The sequence below is a fragment of the Desmodus rotundus genome, chromosome 3 (genome assembly GCF_022682495.2).
Source record: "Desmodus rotundus isolate HL8 chromosome 3, HLdesRot8A.1, whole genome shotgun sequence".
NCBI lineage: Eukaryota > Metazoa > Chordata > Mammalia > Chiroptera > Phyllostomidae > Desmodus > Desmodus rotundus.
The window spans coordinates 102,400,642-102,409,829 of record NC_071389.1 but is presented as its reverse complement, the minus strand read 5'-3'; the positions used below and the strand labels follow the sequence as shown (position 1 = coordinate 102,409,829).

The 9,188-nt window shown below is 44.9% G+C and overlaps 1 protein-coding gene across 4 annotated transcripts; it reads right to left on the bottom strand.

The window, feature by feature from the left end:
• Nucleotides 1-8,608, bottom strand: GJB6 (gap junction protein beta 6). Of its 4 annotated transcripts, XM_045188156.2 has the most exons (4): nt 8,453-8,608; nt 7,761-7,878; nt 5,995-6,115; nt 1-1,488 (listed from the first exon to the last, which is right to left on the bottom strand). In XM_045188156.2, the coding sequence occupies exon 4, from the start codon at nt 1,471-1,473 to the stop codon at nt 691-693; it is 783 nt and encodes a 260-aa protein (XP_045044091.1). In that variant the 5' UTR covers nt 1,474-1,488; nt 5,995-6,115; nt 7,761-7,878; nt 8,453-8,608; the 3' UTR covers nt 1-690. The 4 variants fall into 4 exon arrangements, with proteins under 4 accessions (XP_045044091.1, XP_045044092.1, XP_045044090.1 ...); XM_045188157.1 differs by lacking the exon at nt 5,995-6,115; XM_045188155.2 differs by lacking the exon at nt 7,761-7,878.
• Nucleotides 8,609-9,188: the final 580 nt, after the last annotated feature.

Here is a 9,188-nt window from a genome sequence, read left to right as displayed (position 1 = left end):
AAGGCTTAAGCAGTGGGGCTCATCTTTATTGAGGGGAGCTCACAAATCCTGCAAATGGGCTGGTTTTAAAAAGCTTCCCATTTCTATACAGTTCTGTCTACATTCAGAAAGCCATAAAACATATTGTACAATGAACACTTTCCACCTGAAAAGCATCATGATAGTTCATAAACTCGTCAATAGATAAAGCAAAACACTATTTACAACAAGATACAGTAAGTTCAAAATTTAGATTCTGATGATATAATTCTAAAACTAACATCGTATGTTCTTCCAGGTAAGAAAGACTGGTCATTATAAAAATATATAAATTTAAAGTCAGAACTAAAACATTCAATCCTATAAAAATATCTTTTGCTAATAAAAGTTTCAATTTCTAGATAAACGTTCTTTTTAAAAACAGTGACAGTCTTAAATTCTCAAGAAATACCCACTATGTCAGATGGTCCATTTAAAAGACATGTGAAAGGAACTTCAAGGCACAATTGTCAACCTGTCTTAGTTTTCAGAGATGGAGCACATAGGTGATCATGCTGTATATTATGGCACAATCATTCTATAAGACATTAACTCCAGGATCTATCTATTATGAAGGGCATTTATAAAGACAGAGTCTCTAGCTTAGTGAGAGGGTCCTTAGGAGCAGACACAAATTTTGTTAGGATCTGGCTACATTGCACTTTGACATACCTAACTTGGAAAACCAGTAGTTATATTTTGACCACTATCTGAAATCAGCTCATTCATTTCATTTTGCTTACTCTCCTTTAGGGCATGATTGGGGTGGTTTCTTTGTGTCTGGGCTCTTTTTGATCTGAAACACACTTTCAGCAGCAGGTAGCACAACTCGGCCACATTGAGTAGCATGCAAATCACTGAGGCAGAGATCATAAAAATGGTGAACACGGTTTTCTCTGTAGGTCTAGAGATAAAGCAGTCCACGAGGTTGGGGCAAGGGTCAATCCCACACTTCAATACCCAGGGCAGGTGGTACCCGTTGTACAGGAAGTAAAACACATACATAAAGGAGGCTTCAAAGATGATTCGGAAAAAGATGCTGCTGGTGTACGTCCACCACAGGGCTCCCTCAATCCGAACCTTCTGCTTCTTAATGTCTTCCAAGTCTTTGAATTCATTTCTCTTTTCTCCTCGTCTGAATTTGCGGGCAGCTTCATGTCGGTAGTAGGCAACGTGCATGGCCACAAGCAGGGCAGGGGTGGAGACGAAGATGAGTTGCAGGGCCCACAGTCGGATGTGGGACACTGGGAAAAAGTGGTCATAGCACACATTTTTGCACCCTGGTTGCAGAGTGTTGCAGACGAAGTCTTCCTGCTCATCTCCCCACACTTCCTGAGCGGCCACCACGAGGATCATGACACGAAAGATGAAGATGACGGTGATCCACACCTTCCCAATGCTGGTGGAGTGTTTGTTCACACCCCCGATGAAAGTGTGCAGGGTACCCCAATCCATTGTGTTGGTTTATTCCTAAACAGACAAAGATTAGCAAAGGAAAATTAAAGGAAATTTCCTTTGAATTTTATACAACAGTAATTATATTAAAAACTGAAGCAAAGTTTGTTTACTGCTGGTAGGACTCTTTCTGGTAAGGAGTGCCCAACCTAAGGAATTCAAAGTTTTTGACCAGAGATAACTTTTAGGGGGATTTAAGATCATCTTCATTCAACTGAATGCAGATTATATAATAGATTGCTGTTTGACATGAATGCAGGAATCCAGGTGATTCAAATTCTTTCCCCAGTTCCTGTTGAATCACTGCGTGAATGCATATCACATTAGTTTTTCCTTGCCCAGAGATCACAGAGGGTCCGCAGAAGGTTTTAGTGATTAAATGGCTTATCCAAGAAAAAAAATTCATTGGAATGAAATAATCTGGTTTACCTGACAGACTAAGAAGGAAAAGTAAGAAACCAAATACTTACTGGTTTACTTTACAAAAGATATTTATATCTATTTCTAGCTTGAGTAACATTATTTGCTGTCATCATGGGCTGTTAGGAAACCTAATACCATAGCTATGGAAAGATCCTCTTCCAAAAGAGAATCATAGCTTTCACTTGTTCTCCCTCGTAACCAGGCAGTGATGGCCTTCCCTTCCAGCAGATACCAACACGCTGGAATTGCAATGAAAGACCCACACTACTGCAACACAGAACCTCACTCTCTCTCAGCAACCTGATTTAACGTCCTGGGAGAAAAGGACTAAAAATTTGGTCAGCCATCTCCTTTAAAAAAAAAGATGAATAATGAACACTGAGATTCTTCTGAAAGTGAAAGGCCCTGTCCTCAAAAGAACCAGCCCATACAATATCTCATACCCTTTTAGGGGAGGAGGGAGTCAACAAAGTCCTTTTGTCAACCTGTCTTAGACTGCCTTGAATGCATGTGGAGCACACTGTGGTCAGGCTGCTTCCTAGGCTAACCCCTTCACCCTCCATGAGTTTGCTAACAGTCGCCATCAGACGTAGTGTGTCTTAGTGTCAAAATGATGTTTCAGATGCCTCTCATGTCATCAGTAAGTTAGCTGTCTTTCCACAGTTCATTTAATAACATTTTACTTAACTAACATTTTACTTAAGGAGTATTTGTATCCCTTAGAAGGAATGTCCTTACAAGCAGGATAGTCATGCCATACAACAAGGATTCCTAAATGAAACTCAAGGTTAGGCGAGAAGAGGTGATTAGCACGCCCGCTCCCTGGGAGCCCATTTCTGAAGTGTTGCATTCGTGTGTGTCACATCAAGAAAGACACTGGCAAGCTGATGACCTGCCAGAGTGTGGCCAGGTAGCAGAGCCTGGAAGGACTTGCAGGAGGGGACACTGAGGGCGCTGGAGCAGTTTAGCTGGAGGACAGCTTGGAGGCACATGGCAGCAGAGGGATTATTGGATGAAAAATTGAATCCAGAGAGCCAGGCCTTTTTTTCTTTTTCAATTACAGTTGACATTCAGTATTATTTTATATTAGTTCCAGGTGTATAGGATAGTGGTTAGACGTTTATATAATTTAAGAAGTGATTCCCCTGATAGGTCTAGTACCCAGCTGGCATCATACATAGTTATTACAAATTATTGACTATATTCTCTTCTCTGTTATATACTTTACATCCCCATGACTTGTTTATTTTATAACTGGAACTTTGTTGCCTCTTAATTCCCTTCATCTATTTTGACTGCCCCTCAGCCTCTCTCCACTCTGGAAACCACCAGGCTGATCTCTGTATCCGTGAATCCATTTCTGTTTTGTTTGTTCATTTATTTTGTTCTTTAGATTCCACATATAAGTAAAATCATATGATACTTGTCTTCTTCTAGGTCCATTCATGTTGTTGCAAATGGTTAAGATTTCACTTTTTATGGCCAAGTAATATTCCATTGTAAATATATACCTTGAATTCTTTGTTCATTCATCTGTCAATAGACATTTAGGTTGTTTCCATACTTGGCTTTTATAAATTAAAACTAGAATTACCTTATGACCCAGCAATTCCACTTCAAAGTATTTATCTGAAGAAATCCAATTCAAAAAGATATATGTACCCCTATGTTCATTGCAGCATTATCTGCAATAGCTAAGATATGGGGGAGGTTTTGCTTTTTTCTTTTTTTAAAGAAAAAGCTGAGGAAAATGAAATCATTACACAATGAAATAAGTACAACTCTTAGACATGAATTCTTTGAAGCTGTGGTTTCTTGACCTGAAAGCACTGGCTCAGAGGCCGTGTAAACATTGTCAGGGGTAATGCAGAGGGCTCACTGAGGAGGCGTGGTCTCAGGTTCCACAGTTAAGCCCTGCCTTCATACACTATTATCTCACTGCCCAAGAGATAGTCAATGTTTACACTAAACTTTGATTTAAAAGATTCATTTTAGACAATATGGATTGTACAATTAATGTTTAGTTTTCTATGAAAGTCATTATAATACATTTTTCTACTCTGGAAGCCTTTCAAGATTTGAGGAGGTAGAAACATGTATCATGATGTTTCAACATATTTTACAGTGGCAGTTCTCCTTAGGAGGCCAATCCTGTTTATATTTAAAACGAGGTGTTCTCTAATTAACCAGTAAACATTTACCCTAGGAGTTTGGTTACTTAAGTGCCCAAATGAGCAAGTCTTTGATCTATCAAAGAAAAGTCACATTTTCTCAAAACCCGAAAGTGCACAGAATTTACACTCCCCCACAAGTTTTTTTTTAAAAGACTGTTTCTCTCTGAGTTCTCTATCACCTGCCTGAACAATAGCCACCTGGTATCACCTGTTACCTGTCCTACTAGGAAGAAAACCAATCAAGCTGCCTGAATGAGGCTAAGGCCAGGGGCTGAGGTCAGCAGGTCACAATTCCCCCACAAGAATATGATCCTACTTTCTAGAACCAGGATCTTTGACTTCTGCTCTTTGGGGCTTCTTCTTCTTAAAAAACAGGAATAATAAGGATAGTAGTAGTTTTATTTCTTTTTTACTTCTCTGGGTCCTTAAATTATACACTCTGAAGATGTTCTCCCAAAGTAGCAAAGATGAACAGACAATAATCTATTCTACAGCACTTACTGAGTTTGAAATCAGCAATTTACCTGCACCTTTAAAGAAAGGAAATGAAATGAAATGCCCAGATCACTACTGAAAATGAGTGATCAAGACAATTGATTGGGCGAAAGCAAATCATCTGACTTGTGGTATCTTCTTGCAGGATCTACCAAGGCCCTATTACCTATCATGGTAGAAATGACTGGAAAAGGAAGAGCTGTTTTCCAGAGTCTCATCACTCTCCTGCTCTCAGTGAATGTGTGCCAGTGTTTCTTACAGAGAAGCCTTCCCTTTCCATTCTTTTGCTCAGCCCCCATCATTACTGAGGGCTTCCCAAGAAGCTGGGCATCTGTCCTGCATGTCACCCTCCCAGTGAGTGAGTGCTAAGAGCAGGAGGAGAGCTCCTCACACAGTGTTAGGAGAAGGCTCAGGGCGATGGCCCTGACACAATGCTGCAGTCACAGGCAAGCCCTGCTGCTCCCTGGACACTCAGCCTGCTCCCAACGGGCTGTCAGAGAGCAGAAGATTCTGCAAGTTTGAAAGGAGGCCCTGGCTGCACTTGCCCCTCCTGACCTGGCCCTGGGTGGGTGAGGCCACCCTGCTGGGGGAGCAGGGGCACCCCACTGGCCCTCAGCCTCCCCCTGGGGTGAGCCATCATAAGCATTGTGGTTATAGGACATGTGAAGGTGGAATACTCTTTGAGAACTGCTTTCCAAACTATCTACACTCATTGGGGGACCCTTGCCATTGGTTCATTTGCCAATGAACAAATGCCTCTTCCCTTTTAGGCTTTAGGCAGGCCGTGGCAGGGCAGCCACTAGGAGCAGCTTTTCCAGTAAAAAAGAAACTATTAACCCTCTCTCTGTAAGCCAGAGAGGTTTAACTGGCTCCTTTCTGGCTCTCTTTTAAGGAAAGAATAGATATACTTAGCTTCTGTAGTCGTCAATGTATGAGAATGTAGTCCCACTCAAATGCACTAAGGTGCACTGTATTCGGATTTGCAGTATATCTAACTATCCACAGTGCATTCTTGGTACCAAAGCTCCAGTCCCAAATATTTACCCCTAAAAACAAGTCAACCACTGACCTGACTTCTGATGATACACATGGTATTATGAAGATAGACTGTTCTTCTCTGTTACCATTACAAGAATTTAAGTCTATCAACATTCTGCTTCAGTAATGAAATGTCTTGATTGTTTTAAAATTTCTTATTTAAGAATTTAATCATAACTAGTTTGCTTGATAATGGCATTTTAGTTACGCTGATGACAGAACCAAAACTGAAGCCCCAAACACCAGTGTCACCCCAGCACACACCAGGATGACCCTTTCAAAGTCAGTCAGCAAATATTTGATAGACTGAGCACAGAACACATTCCTCACAATTTGAATGTTCGTTTGGAGAGTTGAGAAGTTGGAACTGATAAAGGCTGTGACCACCCACCTGAGCCTGGCTCCCCCGCCTCCCAGCCTATCGGTCAGAGGAGAACCAGGGCAAGGTTCCCTCCTCTGGGCACAGGCTTTCTCCTTCTGCACCATGTGATTGCCTAGAAGCCAGCGTGACACTGTAACGACATGAATATAAACCATTGTGCAGCTTCTGGATGTAGGTGAGCATGTTACCTGTTGAGGAAAAAATAGTGGATGTGGCCATTTTCCCTTGACTCCTCCCCCGTGTCTATTGCATGACCTTTGTGGGTAGTTTTTCTTCATCCCCATAACTGTTATGAGGAAAGTCTGGATACTGCCAGTTTCCTGATGCCCTGTAGTTTGAATCCACAATAAAATAAAAATAAAATCTTTAGTGTAGTTTCTTTTCCCTACCAAAATAATAATGGTACTACCACTAACCTCAAACCTCAAGCTCATTCCCTGAGCATTAAAAAAAAAAAAAAAAAGAAGAAGGGAGTTTGAGAAACTGGATATGCTCCCTTACTCCCAAATCAGTAGTCTTAAAAAATGAAACAAAACAACAACAACAACAACAAAAACCCCTCAAACTATCTCCTTAGTTTAGAAGAATCTCTATCTTTTGTCTCTAGAAATCTCAGGTCATCCAAGGGACAAGCTGACAGATGGTTTTTAAGTTAATGACTCAAAACTTCATCAACCGTCTTTTCAAAGTAATGGTCAGTGACAAAATGGATTTAGGGTTTATGTATTTCTTCAAAATTAATTCAATAAAAATAAAAATGTTTTTCTGTTTTTGGAGTCTAACCACAAAATGAACAGTTCATATAATTATATGTATTTCTTAATCCATTTAAGAACTCAAAGAGTTAAAAATAATTTCTATTAATCAGTCTCTGTTTTCCAGACATTTAGATCTATCCAGAGTAAAATAACCCTGGGAATAAAAACAGAAAAGGCCACCTGGGGACTCACCCTTTCTAATCGATCAAACAAATAAAACAGAAACCTTCCCATATGATAATGTCACTGTGGGAGGGGTCATGCCCTCATGGACGAAGAAGCTTGGGTAGAACATTGTTCCCCCAGTACAAACCACTCATGGCTCCTGGACTAACTGGGTGGTGTCAGAGCTACATGATGAGTATTTGCAAGTTAGAATTTCCCTGTCGCCCTGCTGAAATTGTTTAGTCAAACCTTCTAAAGTTCTGTTCTTCCCTAATGCTGTTACAATTCAGCAGAGGAAAAAGTCAAGAGAGAGAGAGAGAGAGAGAGAGAGAACAAGAAACTATTACCCAGAGCAGATTTTGTTTTATAATAAAACCACCAGTGAGACAGCTGGGTTGATGAGGATCTTCCGGGTTTTGGACAACCCCCCCAGTTATGTCACAGCCTGGAGTGTTGATATTCTGGCTCCATAACCCCCTTTCCCCTCCTTGGCAAAGTTCAAGCAACACCCCAAAGTCTCAGCCAGATCCAGGTCCAGATCCAAACAACAGACAAAGCTCTCCACAGGGGCAGTTGGGAAGAGCATCCTGCATTCTAAGGAAGCTGCACTGCGGCAAGACATTTTCTCCTAGTACGCTAGTTAGGTTGTGCTTGAACCGAGGAAAGAAAACACTTGTATGCATCAAGGCCACCGAAAGAAGAGAACAACGGTGCATGCTTAAATTCAAGCAAGCACTAAATTCACAGCAAGGTTCCCCCCGGGGGACACGGAGGTTGCTGCCCCCGTGTCCCTGCAGAGGCCACTGGTCCCCAGCCCCTCCAGGTCCAAAGCTGCACTCGGGCCACACTCACCTCAGACTCCGTCCTGCGCTCCGAGAAGGGAGGTCAGCCCAGTCAAAAAAGCACGCGTTGGTGGGACTGACTGTTCTTCACCAGACAGGAAGTACCTTCTGGTGCCTCCACCTTTTAACTGAGATGTGTCACCAGTGACAATTACTGTTGTCCAGTAATTGTCCCGTAAATGTATTATTGTCATCTGTGTTTCACAAGTTCCTCAGGAGCACATCACACAGCCATACCGGTCAGTCCTACGTGGGACTTACGGACTGGCCAGGCGTCTCCTGGCTTTCTGTTCCCAGATCTGAGCGGGACTTCGTCAGTTACCCATAAACGCCGAAGACAAGCCCAAACGCAGCAAAGGAATTGGGGAAAGGGGCACCGGTCCCCAGCCGGCCACTCAGACAGGCGGTTGGATGCATTCATAAACCTGTTGTGCAGGTCAAAGGGGACCATCTATGGTATAAGGCAAACCAGTCTGTCCCGGTTCCTCCGGCGCGCAGGGGACCCGGGAGGATGCGGATCCCGGCTGATAAGGTCGCGAGCAGACACCCACTCGGCGGCCACAAGGCTCGCATGGAGCGGTCGCCAGCCAGGGCGATTGGGAGATGAGGGCAGCAGGCTGCCGACCCACTTCTGGGCTTCTCCGGGGATGGGGCGCTCCTCCGCGGAGAGGCCGCAATCGCTCTGCACACAGCCCTGCTTACCTGCTCGCAGCACCGTGGGTCCAGGCGCGGGTCCGGGCGCTGGGCTCCGGGCGTAGCTGCGCCCTCGCTGTGGCGGGTCGGGCGGACTCGCGGGTGTCTGCAACCTGCAGTCGGCCGGCCCCCTACCTGCGGCGCTTTTTAACCGCGCCCCACCCCGCCTCTGTCCTGACGCTCCCCAGAGCGCGGAGAGGCTAGCGTGCGGTGGCCCGCGAGGGCCCGCCCCAGGGCGCGGGGTGCAGGACAGGCCACCCTCGGTGGGGGTGGGGAGGGAAGGGACGGGAGCGAGGTGTGCAGGGTTGGGGAGGGGTGCAAGGCCTTCTTGTGGGTCGCAGGGAACGCTGGACTGTTTGGGGGTGCACGGGGCCCAAGATAAGCCCCTCCGTTTGGGGAGCCGAGTGCAGGGGGAGGGTCGGGCAGGACTCTCGCCTTCCCCTCCGTCGGGGCACGGGGGGTGTAGGGTGGGTCCTCCCTAGGGCGCACGGGGCAGAGCGGGCCCCGGCCTGGTCCCTGGCGTGGCCCTCGTCTCCTGCTGAATGGCTGCCCACTCAGAACGGGGGTGCCCTGGAGAGAGAGCCTGGGCGAGTGGGCCCACCCCCTATGGCGAGGCTTCCAGCCCAAGACCCTTTGGGATCAGGGTTAAGGGCTGGCTGTGTTTTGCCAGGACACATTGTCCTTGTTTTCTGGACACTGCCACCTCTTGTAGATCGCGGGTATTCTTACAAGGCCCTCTCCGGAA